At 30.9% G+C, this 17463-nt stretch overlaps 1 protein-coding gene across 1 annotated transcript in view; it reads left to right on the top strand.

Annotated features, from left to right (window-relative positions):
* The window catches only part of LOC134726212 (protocadherin Fat 4-like), a 74978-nt gene that overhangs the window by 46823 nt on the left and 10692 nt on the right, over window positions 1-17463 (top strand). The window contains exons 7-15 of the mRNA XM_063590611.1: window positions 1623-1738; window positions 4239-4410; window positions 5060-5163; window positions 6394-6565; window positions 8388-8521; window positions 11671-11842; window positions 12336-12472; window positions 15725-15893; window positions 16635-16793. Of these exons, the coding sequence (XP_063446681.1) occupies window positions 1623-1738; window positions 4239-4410; window positions 5060-5163; window positions 6394-6565; window positions 8388-8521; window positions 11671-11842; window positions 12336-12472; window positions 15725-15893; window positions 16635-16793 (1335 nt within the window). The remainder of the gene's footprint in view (window positions 1-1622; window positions 1739-4238; window positions 4411-5059; window positions 5164-6393; window positions 6566-8387; window positions 8522-11670; window positions 11843-12335; window positions 12473-15724; window positions 15894-16634; window positions 16794-17463) is intronic.

The following is a 17463-nucleotide window of genomic DNA, read 5'->3' on the forward strand; positions in this document are numbered from 1 at the left end:
ATGAGTTACAAGCTTTCTCATTCTTGCAAGTGATGGAGTGACAATGTATCTACATTTGTATAAATTTGAAGTAGATCAACTTTTGAATTTTTCTTTTCTTTACTGTTGCGACGTTTTGCAAGAAATCTGTTTAATATGGGTAGTAAATAAAGGCAACAGTAGTATACCGCTGTTAAAAACTCATAAATCCAAACAAACTAAAACTGAGGGAAACGCATTAAATATAAGAGGAGAAACAATTCTTACAGTAGGAGTACGTACTCAGTACCGAAAAGAATACCGATTGTGACAAGGCGTCCCAGAAAAAAAATTTGAATAGCCTTGCAAATGTCATAATTATTTGGAGTACATACTATACGTGCCACTTTGTTCATTTTCCATACGCTCTAGGTGCCCTTTTAATAAGTTTTTGTGCGTTCTAGATGCCCTTTTTTCAATTACGTTACAAGACCTTTTTTGTGCGATAGGAGAACATTAAGAATATCAATAATGTGGTCATTTACATAAATTTCCTGTTTACAAAACTTTGAATTTTTCGAAAAACTAAGGATTTTCTCATTCCAGGCTAGATTACCTAAGCCGTATTTGGCACAACTTTTTGGAAATTTGGATCCTCAATGCTCTTCAACTTTGTATTTGTTTGGCTTTTTAATATTTCGATATGAGGGTCACTGATGAGTCAAATGTAGACGAAACGCTCGTATGACGTACTTAATTATGATCCTGGTACCTTTGATTACTATTGTCTCTATATATTAATAATAAGCCCATCATAGATACCAGGATTAATCAAGCTTTGAATCTGCCCAAGTGTATTTAAGTTTTTGAATGAACAGATCGTTTACTTTTTTCTCCAAAAACGTGAGATGGATATAATAATTGGGTTAGGAAATGAAAACAGAAGATTTCAATAAATATTTTAATATCATCTACATATTTAGAAATAGATTAAATCGATAAAAAAGAAACCACACACTAAAATAAAAGGATCATTGCAACGCCTTAAAACAGCTAACAATATATACAAAACAACACAAACACGGTGCCAATTTCGACTGTATCTATGTCTGTTTATTTTGTTTACACATTGTTGACAATAAAATGTATTTTTTTGCGACTGTTATACAAGTGAAACGTGAAACTAGTTAGAAAGCAATGTTTAATACACCATTTTTTACGTTGATAATAACTTAAAACTTAAATTGTTCCATTATATATATTTGATTTTTTTCTGACTTTTGTTGTTAAAAAACGAACCTATTTCAAATATATGTAATAATGACTTTTTATAAAATAAAACGTTTAATCTTTTGACATATAGAGTAAATGTTTCCCGGGCCAGTATGATAATATTGTTAAATTAAGAGGGGTATTGAAAAAGCATTCGGCACACACTGCAACACAGTGTATATGCGTCCATCTTCTTCTCCGACTAAGAATACTGTTATTTAAACTCAGAATATAGCGGCATTGCCTATTGGTCTTAGTTGGTCGGGCACGTGTTTATATAATGTTGAGTCGCAACGAAATATTTTGGGTACGTAGATGCAAATGTCATCAATTACTGTATAAACTATAATCAACCACATATTTAATAATACATTTACTATTATTGATTTTAGACGAAATTCGAATAAAAGCGATTCCTCCCGTGAATACATATAATCTACAAATGACAGTAGAGGATCCATGCACTGTGTCATCAACTGGAATAGAAACTATTGATATCATTAATAGAGTAAGTCTTAGAACTTTTAGTTCAAATAAAAAATTAAGTAAAAGTTAATAAACTTATCATATCAGGATAGACATTTTGTATTTAAATATAATGTTTTTTTTGGGAGAGTATGTCAATTAATGACTGCGTTATATCTATTTCCATCTTTCAAAAAAAGAACGTAATACTAGAACGTACTTGTTATAAATATAAATATTTGTAGAGATGAATTATCACGAAAATCATCCCTATTATAAAAGATAGTTTGTACTCCTGTCACTCTTTTTGGTATCCCTGTGATACCATTTTACAATCATTTTTTTTCATTTTATCATTGATAATAGTCTGGATTATATAAATGATATAAAACATAACGATAATGTTTAAACGAAGGCTGTTATGCTTACACCTCTTGGAGGGGAACGAACACTACTTTTTCTTCGCCCAATTCATTTCTTTGTCAAAGTCCTCAATTTCAAGCAGTCACAGCTTTTTTTGTCTTAGGTTTACATAAAGTGATACAATTATTTTAAAAGATAGTTTGTACTCCTGTCACTCTTTTTGGTATCCCTGTGATACCATTTTACAATCAATATTTTCATTTTATAATTGATAATAGTCTGGATTATATAAATGATATAAAACATAACGATAATGTTTAAACGAAGGCAGTTGTGCTTACACCTCTTGGAGGGGAACGAACACTACTTTTTCTTCGCCCAATTCATTTCTTTGTCAAAGTCCTCAATTTCAAGCAGTCACAGCTTTTTTTGTCTTAGGTTTACATAAAGTGATAATCATTGCATGTCAAATCAACATCTAATGGTGTCTTGTACCGCAGAAATCAACATAACCATTAATTGTATTGATAAGAGAGTATTGGTTAAGAACCAAAAGAGCAGGTACTTAAGATCTGAGAAACATGCAAAATATACCCTCCTTTTTAGATTTCATACAAACATTTTATTATTGAAAATTATCAGTAAAAAAGTCATTCAGCTTTCATTTGTCAATGCTCTTCAACTTTGAACTTGTTTGGCTGTATAAATATTTTGATATGAGCGTCACTGATGAGTCTTATGTAGACGAAACGCGCGTCTGGCGTACTAAATTATATAATCCTGGTACCTTTGATAACTATTGTTTATGCAGGTTGAAATCATCATTTTTACATGAGGAAATGCCTGTACCAAGTAAGGAATGTGACAGATAAGATACTTTCTGTTTTGAATATTCCTTAGAGTTTGGTATTTTTGTGTTTTTACTTTTTATGCGTCAGAACTATTTTGTTTTTAATATAAACTACTCCCGGTATGTACTTAAAGAAAGATAAGGACAGGATTAGTGGTGTTACACCGTGAAAGTAATTTATTATTATTTTTTCAAAGGAAGGATAATATGAGTCAAACCTTAGGTTTCTGATTTGTGATGTAAGCATTTTCTAATCCCTGTGCTGTTTAAGCAATTGTTGATATTCCCTTTTCATTTGTCTTGGTCTAGCATAATAACACTTGACTTTCATTGACACACAATTTCTTGTACTGTTAAATTTAAAACTTTGATAATCTTCTAGGCATAAATTGTATATTAATTTTATAAATTTCTAATATTTGAAAGTTGTTCAAAAATATTATTATAAAGCATCTATTGAGAATAACCTCAATGCTTTTGCAAAATAAAAAAACGCACTTGCGAATCATCTATTTAAGGTGGTATGGGAGTTTAAATTAGAAATGATAGAATTTGTTTATACTTTTTTTCAAAACGTTGTATATATTGATATATGTTCAAAAAGATAATAAAAATGATAGATCACCGTGCATTTTCTCAAGCTACAGGTTAGAACAAAATGACACATTTAGTATGGATTATACAGGAAAAAAGCATCATTATGTGATAAAATCTAAACTAATTGTAAATCAAATACGAGCAGATAGCTTTTATAAAATTCTTTGAATATCAAAAGAAAAGATAGGGTCGCTGTACGTTTTTTTCCAGCTTAAAATCAAAATAGAAAATTTCCATGTCGATTCCTTCAGAAAATGTACCATTTCAGAGTTACCTGAAAAGTTTAATGAACATTTACATCAGTTATCTGCATTCAACCACACATTTTGCCCAATTGAAATTATGGACATTAGATTCTCTGTTTTTGCATTCGATGATGGTGAAAGACACCCATACCACCTTAAGTAATCTACATCTAACATACGTTGAAAATGTCGTTTTATGAAAGATACTTGAAGTCTTCAAATATTTTCAAAACAGCTGATTGTCCGTATAATTCATGAATTTACACATTTTGAAAAATAAACAACATTTTTTTGATAATAGGTTTACAAAATGTATGTTTCACTGTTGGTTCCTAAAGGTATCAACATAATCATATTGACCATTATTTATTACATATATTTTGATAATTTTGTAAATTGTTAACCGACAAATGTTGCAAATCTTATCAAACTTATAGTTGCACTTAGCAGACATTATATACTGATATTATACATGTATGTCATTTCAGCTTCCTGTTATCAATAACCTCCCAGATTCTGCATCTATACCAGAGAATACTGCTGACAATACATTGATATTTACAATTAATGCTACAGATACAGTCACAGACCCGCTACCTTGTGCAAAGAAATGGGGAGGAACTGTGCCATTTTCTGTTATCCAAATACCCTTTACAACAGGTAAAACATAAATGAATACATATACTAGTATGTTATTCGTTTCAATTTATTTATGACAATTGATCATCATTGATACACTGCTGTTGCCTAACAAACAAGGTTAATTTTGAACTTGTTTGGCTTCTATATATTTTGAGCTGAGTGTCACTGATGAGTTTTATGTTGACGACACAGAATCTGGCATATCAAATGGTACCTGTGATAACAATTAATGTTTTTTAAATATGTTCTTGAATTTCAACTTAATCTTCAAACGATAGACAACAGCTTTAGTTTTAAATGGCCCAATTTCAAGAAGCTTTAATTCATGCATTTTGTACAACAAATCTCTTAATGTGAGTTAATTTAAGGCACCAATGTCAGCATATTTTGGAGATGGATGCGTAAGGAAAACCTTGACCATGCGATCCAAAATGTTCTGTAACTAAAGTGTCAAGGATTATATTGAATCAAACGTTTTCTTGGTCATAATTTGCGGTCTAAGAAAATTGTGTTAAAATGTAATAAAAAGTTATATAATTGGACGGACGAATGATGATGAGATTTTTTATTAATAAAGAGTAGCGGCATTTGCTTCAAGTTCTAAAATGTTGGAGGAAAAATTTGACTATTCAATGTTTTCATTATTTTTTTGATTTTTTTTATAAAGATTATGGAGTGTATAAGAACGCTGGAGTCTTGCTGAACTATGATACCACAGCTTCATACACACTTACAGTAGAATGTGACGACGGAGATGATAAAGTCGATGCTGTGCTGACTATAAACTTAATCCTAAATCAGGCACGGCTCTGTGTTGAAGACCATACTTTGACCTATCATGGTTTACTTTTAAAAATTGTCACTTGGATGAAGAGTTGTCTCATTGGCACTCCTATCACATCTGATTAAATCAAAATAAACTACCGTCTATATCTTATAGAGTAAAATACTATAAAGTGATGTCATTCTGATTTTTCTGATTTAGTTACGCTGGAATTAATCATAATTATCGGTTTAACCTTTAAACGGTTTAGTTCTACATGGAAAAAATACATGAACCTTCTTTAAGTACAACAACGAAAAAGACACTCACCTTTCTATTCAATAGAAAAAATATAATCAAAATTACCAGGCTTATAACTTTGTACTAAGGACGCGTGTTTTTCCCCTTTTCATGTAAAAAAAATCGTAAATAAAACAAAAAACGCATATAAACTTTTTAGATTACTTCATATTGTCGTTGGTAAAACATAGAATAAATGGGTCTAGATAAAAGAGGGATCAATTTCTAATTACACTTAAAATAACGGAGTTATTTGATATCGTACAAATAATCAAAATCATTATTCAAAAACAGATACAGTATAGTCTGCCTCATAATTTGACTCATCAAGTTGGTCAAGTGGTCTAAGTAGTTCTACTTTAAATGTAATCACTAGCCAGTCAACACTGATGTTGTGAGTTCAAACCCCATTCCTGCGGGTACACTCGACTCTAATTTTAATTGACTAGGATTGTCATTTTTTTTATTGAAGGTCAGTGGTTTTTTCCGGGCACTTCGACTTTCTCCACCATTTAAAAACAGGCAACCACGAAAAAGCCAAACAATTGGTGCTTAAAACTAGAGTTAAATACCAACATTTGCTAAAGCAACCTACAATTGTTAACCTACCGATGAATTCAGAGATACCGGAAAGTTTTACTGCTGAAATTATAAAAAAGAAGAGACAACTATCCACAAAAGACCAAAATGACACAGAAAGTTTGTTGTATCCCAAAAGTCCTTATTTTTTTTACATATGCAGCTAAGATAATAACCTATTCCTGAGGCAGAAAAGTATTTCAAAAATATAAAGTTTGTAAACTGTTAAATTATAATTAAAACCGCCTTTAGAATTTCATTTAAAGAAGTATATGGTGTTATATTTTTACATAAAGTTAAAAGATATATTGGAACATTATGACTTCATTTATTAATACGTTCATGATTTCTATTTTAAGGCTCCCGTGATACAGAATTTACCTGATAGTGTTAGTTTTCTGGAGGATATCAACACCAATACTTTACTTCATACATTAAATGTTACTGACGCGGAGAGTGACACAGTTACATGCACACTTAATCCAACCAGTACTATATATGATGTATCGCTTATTCCTCCTTTAAATACTGGTATGAATTAACCTGCTTTAGTTTTGCATTTTTCCTTGTTTTTAAATCTCTTATTAGCGAGTTTTTATAATATCGATGCGTTTTGTTCGTACATTTAAAATATTCTAAAGAGATTCATTCCAAGCTCGCGTATGTACATACCAGATTAATTACTTTGTATTTTTTGTATTCCGAAACATTTTTTTATCTATTTTTCAATATTGTTGATAATCAATACCATAAAATGATACATGAAAATATCTATGTCTGTTACCAAAATGGGCATAACAATGGCATGACAGGACCAACAGTATGAATGTTCTTTCTAAAAAAGTTCATCGGAAGGTATCAAGACCTTGTTGATAAATATTCCGTATCAACTTCTCAAATAATTCACGAAGGTCTTGATGTATAGATTCTGCGTACTGATGTTATTTATCATCTTTACAACATGTTTTATTGTTCTTTCATTTGTCTTTGTTCTATTATTAATATTACTTTTACTGTTGAATGGTTTTATGTGATATCAGTTTGACGTGGCTCGGTACTTATACATCTCGTCAATGTGTTTGTATTGGCTTTCATTTTTTTGTGGCTTGTTTTGTATATTCGACTTTTTGTATTTCTTTTGTTCTTATTACGTGACTCTGTAATTTAAAAGATCCCGTCAGTATTATATTGGTCTATTATATGTCATTATGATATATTTCTATTATGAATTACTATATACGTTGAACCACAAACGTCAAAATCATTCAATCGCGTAGTGGTATTAACTATTTTTGAATTCTCATAAATTCTACCTATAACTTTTGGACTAGTTTGAATATCGGTCTGTTTCTGTAATTTATATGATACCCATATTTTGACTATTTTATTAATTGTGACTGTTTATTTAACGCATCATGTAAATATAACGGAATTTGACGAGACTGTTATTAAAGTGAGAGGGTTAGCGCTATAGAACCAGGTTTAATCCACCATTTTCTACATTTGAAAATGCCTGTACCAAGTCAGGAATATGACAGTTCTTCTCCATTCGTTTTTGATGCGTTTTGTTATTTGATTTTGCCATGTGATTATGGACTTTCCTAATTGATTTTCCTCTGAGTTCAGTATTTTTGTGATTTTACTTTTTATTAAAGTCGCCTCTCTTTGAATAAGATTGCTTGCTGATTTTATAGCTACATTAATTTGAGCAGAGCTGTATACATGAAAAACAATCACCTGATATTTTCATCCGGTATTAACAAATTTAATCATTGACCTATCGGATGTTACAGCATAACCAGATTTTTGTTGTTGTTATGAGGGGTTCGAGGAGTCAGATTTGTACATGATTAGTTATTATTATTTTCAAAAACAGATGGTAAGCCTTTTTTTTTTAATAAAATATTGTTCAAAATTTTATTTTCCATTGTTGTATGATTGTCAGTGTTAAATTTAAATCATGTATATTCAGATTTTTGTATATGAAGACATTTTCATCTTGTTCATATATTGCTAACCCTACCGAAGCACCTGAGATCACCCTCAGGTGTTCGTGTTGTTTAGTCTTTAGTTTTTTTATGTTGTGTCTTCTGTACTACTAGTTGTCTTTTTATTTTTAACCATGGCGTTGTCAGTTTATTTTCAATCTATGAGTTTGACTGTCCCTCTGGTATCTTTCGTCCCTCTTTGCTAACTTAAAAAAAAAAGTAAATTGGAAAACACATTTTAAGATTTAAAAGATAGTAATTGTTTTAGTTTACGTTTCGTACATACAATATGTCAAATCATTGAAAAAAGTATTTCCGAATTGTATACATATTTTCCCTATGTTTGCTATCATTTATAAATCCAGGATATGGAATCTATCTGACAGGCGGGACAACTTTAGATTATGATACAACTTCGTCATACACTTTATCAGTGCAGTGTAAAGATGTTAGGCGGAGTGATACGGAGAGTTTTACAGCCAATCTAATACGAAACACGGTAAATATTTCATACTGACTCTTCTAAATACGACAAATACAATCGCATTTAGTACAGCATACCTTCATCCCGAGTAAGAAATGTTTGGACTTTCATTTCTGCGTCTCTTTTTATTTGAGAAATCTCAATACCACTTTTGGTTAGATTGATAAATTACGGAGTTAAGTCCACTTAAATGATAATTTCTAGTGCATTTCAACCAATTTATACCTTGAATTAGCAGAACATGAAAAGGAAACGAATGTTATATTCGTGCATCTTTAATACTTTTTGAACGTACTAAATGTTAACTTAAGAGGGGTTTTGTTGATCATGTTTTCACCATTGCCTATAAATCTTTAGCATATTTAGACTTAATATACAACAACACATTCTCATGATGGAATGACTACAAAGTTTCATTTTGGTACAAAACTTGCTTTTGGTTAGTAAATTTTGTTCATTTTACTTTTTTGGACTAAAGTCAGACAATATTTCACAGGACAATAATGAAGCGACCTGCATTATAACTGTAAAACTTTATTTTAAGGAAAGAATCTTTTGTTTGAGTTTATCAAGTTTTTTTTAGGTGGGATTCATTTGCGTTTTTATCAAGTTGACTGTGTTGTGTTTTGAGCACTGCAACGCAGTTTTTCTGTGATTTGTTTTTTCGACTCTGTAATTTGACACCACTTGGCAGATTCCTTATAAATGCTTATGATTTTAATACTTATATCTTGCGTTTATTTTATAATGGTTATACTATCGAATTTATCATTTGACCTGGTGTCAAAGGTTTGACCCTATGTAAAGGCAACAGTAGCATACCGCTGTTTGAAATTCATAAATCGATTGAGAAAAAAACTAATCCTGGTTTAAAACTAGAACTGAGGGAAAGTCATCAAATATAAGAGAACTACGATACAACAGAAACACAACATTAAAATGTAACACACACAGAAACGAACTATAATATAACAATGGCCATTTTCCTGACTTTGTAAGAGAAAAGTGGTGGGTTGAAACTGGTTTTGTGGCATGCTAAACCTCCTGCTTTTATGGCAATGTTAAATATAACATTAAAATGACAATTCTACATGACAGGACTTCAATACAAATAAATGGGAGAAAATAGAAGATAGCATCTTCGCTAGCCAAGGGTTACGATCCACTCCCGTTCTCTCTAAACTTGGCAGATTAAGCCAACATTTGTGATATCAATGTTGCGCCATCTATCGGAAGATTAAAGTCACGTCCATTCCGAAAACAATATTCTTGACCAGTGGTAGCACTTGAACTCTTCAATTTAAAGGTAAAAACACGTTAGCGTCTAGATTCTTCACACTTGGTAAAGCCGGAAATATACAATGAAACTTCTATTAGTTGATTAAAAACATTCAAGTTGTCACTAAATATAGTCGTATGTTTAATGATCTAAAGACTTGTTGCACAATTAAAACGTGGCATTTTTTTACAAACACTTTTTACATTCAATCGTGATCATGTAATATGCGCTTTTTGATTGAATGCAGCGAGTTTCTACTGCAACCGATAAATATCCTCACCTCGAGAGCCCAAACACATCAAACGACTGAATAACAACTGTCATATTCCTGACATAGTGGAGGCATTTTCTAAATAAAAAATGGTTGGAAAAAACTTGGTTGAATCGCTAGCTAAACCTTTCACTTACATGACAGTTGCATCAATTTCCTATCACGCAAATTCAAATAGGCATTAATAGAAACCGTTCTTGTCAATTTTCTGGGAGTCGGTGTTTTTAGTTATGACATTTTGACATACGTGTCCTTAGGTATCCTGTATTTAATTTAGAAATTGTAAAAAAAAAAGGTTCCAACTTCCGTGAAAAAAAGAAAACCTTAGGCGGATTCTGATCAATCATCTTTTCATGTTACTTTTTACTTCAAAATATAATGCATACAACTTTTGCTTTCCAGACATAAGATTTTTAAAAGTGTTTTAAATAATACACTGAACTGTTTTGTTTTCATTTATTAATTCAACTAAGGATTCACTTTTGACATGAAGTTGCTAAATGTTTTTCAACAATAAAGTTGTCAAATGTCTCAACAGTTGACAGTTTCAAACTATGCACACACACACCAATTGATAGTAGATGCATATACGCAATACAACACTTTGATATAAAAAGCTATGGTTCGAACTCACTTCGACCAACTAACCTACTAAGAATTTGGCGGTATAACTCCTAACTTTTTTACGTATATAAAATTTAAAAATCACATAAAAAATACTGAACTCTGAGGAAATTAAAAAAAGAAAAAATCCCTAATCAAACTCGAAAGCTCCTGACATAGTAAAGCATTTTTATGTTACAAATAGTGGATTAAACTTGGTTGTATTGCTAGCTAAACCTCTCACTTGCATGACAGTCATATCAATTTCCATCATATTGACAACGATGCGTGAACAAAACAAACAGACACAATTGGTAAAAATGTAACAAAAAAGGGGGATAGAGCAGTCGACATCATCTAAATCGCTATAAAACAAACATATGTAACAAGGAAGCACAAAAAGGCCTACATCAAATTTAACAGCCTCATTCATAGCTTTTTTTATACGATTGTAAACACCATAAGCGTTCAAATCATTAACCGTAAAAGTTCCTGATGAAGATAAATCTAGGAAGGAGTTTCGGACGCATGACATGGTTAAAGAAATAATTTTTTAAAATATATATTTTATTTCTACTTCCAATCCCATTTAGTGGTTATTTAATGAGATGACTGTTTATTAGAAACGACTGAAATTATCGCATTTGTTATAATTGTGTAAGTTTGAAATATCTATCATAATACTTATAATACTATGGTTATGTTATGGTTCTAGGTATTCCATGGCACAACTGTTTTTGTGTTGATAACTGAACGTCTAAATAAAAGTAAAAAGTATTGTTCTTCAATTAATCCAAAGATGTGCAGTTTTCTTTTAAAGCTATAAAGGAGAATCAGATATCAAATAGAGATATAACCGATCGTATAAATTTTGCCTATCGAATTTATCGTTAACAACAACAGAAAGTACGGTGGTGATTTTATCAAATATATCTGAACAAAATTACATGTCAAACAAAACCTTAAAACATGTAAATGTAAAAGATTCGCTGAAATATCTTATAATTGCAGCCACCAGTCATAAACAGTTTACCAACAACCGAAAGTATATCAGAAGACCTCTATACTAGAACATTAGTGCATAGTTTGAACGTTACAGATGTTAATACAGCTGATACTGTGACATGCGCATTTAACCCAAACAATGCTTTATTTGAACTAAGTAAATTACCACCAGCCTTAGGTTTGTATTTAATAATTCAATTTTGGATGTAACGCGTCTTCTGATTTGCTGACGTTGTTTTGTTTATCATATCATAGACACAATTTTGCCAACTTACCATGACGTCATCAACATCTTTTCATTATTTACGCATGTTTTAAATGGAATTTATAATTAAATCATAAAATATAACTGTAATATTTTGTCAGTTTATTCGAAATAACATAAAAAATGTGGTGCACACTTTAATATAACCCGCTACGTGGGTTATTTTTTAGTGTGCATCTCATTTGTTATGTTATTTCAAAATAGACAGAAAAAATATTACTTTAATTTCTTTAAGAGTTTCCTCTGGCTAGAAGGGGATTTTTATGAGAATTGCAATGCTGTCATTTATTTATCTGCAGTCTCATTTAACTTCAAAATTTTATAATCCTATCGATTCGTTATATGCAAATAATTTTTATTAAAATAAATGGTTTAATAATCAAGTAATTAGTTCTCCTTCTTACAGTTGATTACGGAGTTTTCCTAGTTGGAGGGACAGTTTTGGAATATGATGTCACTCCTTCTTATACCTTAAATATTGATTGTGCTGATCACAGGAGAACTGTCTCCGACGTCTTGACAGTTGCACTCATTCGAAACGAGGTAATTAACAAAATGGCACCTAAATTTTGATAAAATATTACATGATAAAGTTTAAGATTAGTCTATGATAAAGTAACTCTTATTTTATTCTGTTGACAGACGACATCAGATGTATATAAACTCATCATAGATACCAGGATTAAATTTTGTAATACGCCAGACGCGCGTTTCGTCTACAAAAGACTCATCAGTGAGGCTGGAATCCAAAAAAGTTAAATAGGCCAAATAAAGTACAAAGTTGAAGAGCATTGATGCCAAACACAGCTAAGGAAATCTATTCTTAGGAAGAAAAACCTCAATATTTCAAAAATCCAAAAGATTGGTTAACAGTTAATTTATAAATATGGCCATTTCAAAGATAATTCATGTCAGCATATAAGTGCTGACTTCTGGGCTGGTGATACCCTCGGTGAATTAAAACTCCACCAGCAGTGGCATCGACCCAGTGGTTGTAAACTTACTCATCATAGATACCATAGATAACAGGTGCTTGTAAAGACAAATGATGGTACAAATGGTTTCCATAGTATGTAAACAATGTCAGCTCATTGTACAGTATTGGTGTGCATCATCTGTGTGATCCATAAACAGAAAGTTTGTTTTCTCGACGTATTTTCTAACAACAATGTAGTGTTTTAGTGAAATATATCTGAATGATATTAATCTCGTATTGAAAGTTTCATTTGAATAATCAGAAATTTATATAACAAATTCTGTCTCCAACACCGCCCATTATCGAACATGTATTGATTTCTGTAATGGGATGCACATTTTAAATAATTTTAATGATGATTACATCTTTGATGATAGAGCAAAAATAAAATACCAAAGTTGTAAAGTTTGTGTGTTAATATTATAAAGTTGTCATTTCACAAAATATGTCATGATAAAATAAGATATGCAACAAAACAAATAGTAAAATTTGGTCATATCTAAATGATATTTGACATTTTTCAAAAGGAGTCAATTTGGACAATAATTATTTCAGCAGAATATTTGCCTAAATGCAACTAAACTCATCATAGATACCAGGATTAAATTTTGTTTTTACGCCAGACGCGTGTTTCGCCTACAAAAGATTCATCAGTGACGCTCGAATCCAAAAGAGTTAAAAAAAAAAGGACAAATAATGTAGGAAGTTGAAGAGCATTGAGGACCAAAATTTCTAAAAAATTGACAAATACAGCTAAGGTAATCTATTCCTGAGGTAGAACAAAACCTTAGTATTTCAAAAAGTCAAAAGTTTTTTTAATAGTTAATTTATGAGTATGAACATATCAAAGATTATGCATGTCGATGTGCAAGACGTTTTAAAGCCTTAAGTGACAATAGAAGAAAATATCAAAAACATGTTTACCGCTTCTTAAAGGCTTCTGTATTTGTAAATGATAACATCCATCCTATAAATTAGAATATTTTGTCTGTAGTCGTCATACTTTGGTGAATTTTGTGATTAACATAAGTGTAACAGTCTAAACACCAAAATGAAACATGAAGCAAAAAATAAATAAATTGATAATACATTGTTTATTATATCTAGCACGATATCTTCCTATGAATGTTTAAAAATTATATATCATATGGAAGGCGTATGACATCGAAAGATTTTCAACTCCAAGATGCACATTTCTGGTATTATGTCTTTTAGAATTTTTGGTTTATTAAGCAATTATTAGATATGTTAATAAAAATGTGAAGAACATTGTTATATATAGAGGCTTTATTTTCGAAAAAAACAACAACCTTTATATTAAAAGTTTAAAAGTAATAAATATATTATCGATTTAATCACATTTGTTAAGTTAGGCGAACTTTATTTGGGTCAAAACAAAATGTTCAATAGATATAGATATTTTAAACGATGAAAAATTAGAGGCTTTATAGCTATTACAGTAAACTTCATACATGTATGTCTGATATGTCAACTATAAATATTGCACTTTCTTTCTGCGATAAGAAGAAGTAAAGTGTTTTGTAACGTCATTGATTGTAGTATGTAAACGAAACGCGCGCGTGTCGTACAAATTATAAACCTAGTATCTTAGATGATTTGTTTTTTGCTGACTGTCATGCTGTATAAAGAAATATAGTACATATCATACCACTGATGACTGTTATCAAGACGAACCGCACGTCCTCCAGGGTATCACCGGCCAATTTTTGAACAATTTGGTGTTGACATTTGATATCATTGATATCCTTGAGCATTATGGTAACATCAGACTAAAATATACATGTATGGTCCGTAAAAAAGGTGAATATCCAAAATTACTCTAAGTGCATAGCTTTTACCGGGACAAAATTATGTTATTACAGCAAACTAACAATACAAATGTAGTTTCTAACCATGGAAGATATCCGTGAAAGCAGAACATGTCTTACTGTGGTTAAATATTTTCGAAACACTTTCATCAGCGGTGTATATCAAAGACCGACACTTTCTTTTGCACCTCAATATTACGAAAAAAGTAAATTTATAAAAATTCTGAACTCCAAGAAAAATTCAAAACTGAGAGTCCCTAATCAAATGGCAAAATTAAATGATAAAACACATCGAACGAATGGACAGCAACACTCATATTTCTGATTTGGTACAGGCATTTTCAAATGTAGGAAATGGTGGATTTAATCTGGTTTTATAGCGCTAAACCTCTCACTTGTATGACAGTCGCAACAAATTCCACTGTGTTTACAAGGATGCGTGAACAAAACAGACATCATAAAACTGTCAAAGTATGAATACAACAGTAATCACTGTGTCACAATATCAATTAGAACAAAAACAAACAAATATTTATCAAGGAAGCAAAAAAGGTTTGTGAAGGCTATCATTACCACTAGATGTTGCAATTGTGAGTCAACATACTTCAGTGACGTCATCCTGGATATAACTCGTATTTAATCAAAAGGACTAAAAGGTTATTCTCCGGTGACAAATATAATAATTCATCGCACATTGTTAATTGTAATGCTATTTGCCTTCCTTGTATTTAATGAAAATGAACCAAATAATTTCATTTCAACTAATATGTTTATTGCGCAATAAAATTGTTTATAAGTTATGTAAAGTATAACATTATAGTTAGTCTTAATTGAACTCCTATGATTTGGAAATTGAATGATCGGACAAACATAATAATAAAGGAAAAGAACATAAATGGTTTTGAAGCAAAATTTGTTTACTAGATCAGAACAAATCCCAATTATATCATCACATTTAATTTAGTGTTTCTTTTCTGATGTTTACTATAGCCACCAACAATTGTAAACCTACCAATGAGTGCAGACATATTGGAAAGTATTACTTTAGAAAGTTTGGTGTATACCATATCGGTGACAGATCCGACCAATGATACAGTAACATGTGTTATTACTCAAGCAACTTCTATATTCTACCTCCAAACCACATCAGCGCAATTTGGTAAATTTGAAGAAGTTTGAAATATTTGTCTTTACATATATGCTTTAATTAAGCACTTTATGAAGTTACACCTTTTAAATAATTTAGAAAAAAACACTCTCTTATACTTTAATGTCATAAAAAAATGAAGAAAAAAAATTCCCACTTCATGACATCATGCATCCGTAGCTCTTTTCTGAATTAACCTTCAACGGGTACGCTCAAAGCCGAATATTTGAAAGGCAATGCTGAACAAGAATCGGAACAGGTGGAGAGCATTGTGGTCAGAAAAGATTACAGAAAACCTTCAAAGTCAACTTTGACCGCAGAAGTTGAAACATTAGTTTCTTTTTAAAATGCAAGATGACGGTACTAACTTATGAATTATTTGAAGTCATTATCATATTACAGTGGGCAAACAGAAGGTGTAAATAAATCTAAAAGATTGTTATAGAGCTGTACTTTTTATGCATACTTGTATGTGAACTGGTTTAGACAGGAAAACAAGGTTTAGTTATTAGATGATGATTCATCGAAAGTACTTTCAAAACATGCGAAAACTCCGTGGTTTTCTCATTCTGTTAAAACAGAACCTTTAATTCAATATTGTCGCTGGTTGTTATCTTTCATTATTTTCCTTTATTTTGTACGCACAAATCAAAAAGTTTTTCAAATTGATATGTAAAAGAAAAGAGGTGAAAGAATATGAGTATGAAATGAAATTTCTCTGATTTCTCAACAAAATAAAATATTTATTTACAGAAACCGAAATATGGGTTCGAGGTAATCAAGGGTTCGTGTATGACACTAAAAGACAATATACCTTAAATATAGAATGTGCTGACCACCGAAAAAATGATTCTGCAGTGTTTTACGTTTACATTCTTCGAAATATGCCTCCATACTTCCCCAGTCTTCAAGGTAATAATAGTATGGTAACTGTGAATGAGTATTCGGTGTTAAGGTATCATGCAACTTTATCATCTGCACAAAATAACATCTTAATCAGTTCTTTAGTCATTTGGGCACGTTAACTCTTATTGACAATTAACTGTCACGAATAATTTACTAAATACAAATATTGAACGCAGCGGTACATAAACATTGTTGTGTGTGTTGCCTTTTTGAGTTTACCGATATGAGGGTGTGGAGGGGAGTTAACAAAATAGAAAACAATGGACTAAAAAGGTTACTAATAGAACAAATTGGACCAAAAACAAAAAGAAAAGAGAATACAGAAGTGCTAAAATATATATAAAAAAGATAGAGAACAATGGGCTAAAAATATAAAGAATAATGAAAAGTGGCATAAAAAATTAAAGAATACAGAAACCATCAGATAAGATTATATATTTTAATTTTGATACATGCAGTCACTGAACATTTTTTTGTTATAACAAATCAATGAAATAGTTAGTGAAATATATAAAAATGAATAATCAAAATGCTAATCAAAACAAAATACTGGCCTCTAGCTGTTGAGATCAGAAGTCCACAACAAGTTACATAGTAAATAGAAGACAGATTCCTGAAACAATCGACAGACTAAACATAACAGTAACTGCAGGAACTTATAATAATTCGAACACAA

The sequence above is a fragment of the Mytilus trossulus genome, chromosome 7, assembly GCF_036588685.1.
Source record: "Mytilus trossulus isolate FHL-02 chromosome 7, PNRI_Mtr1.1.1.hap1, whole genome shotgun sequence".
Lineage (NCBI taxonomy): Eukaryota > Metazoa > Mollusca > Bivalvia > Mytilida > Mytilidae > Mytilus > Mytilus trossulus.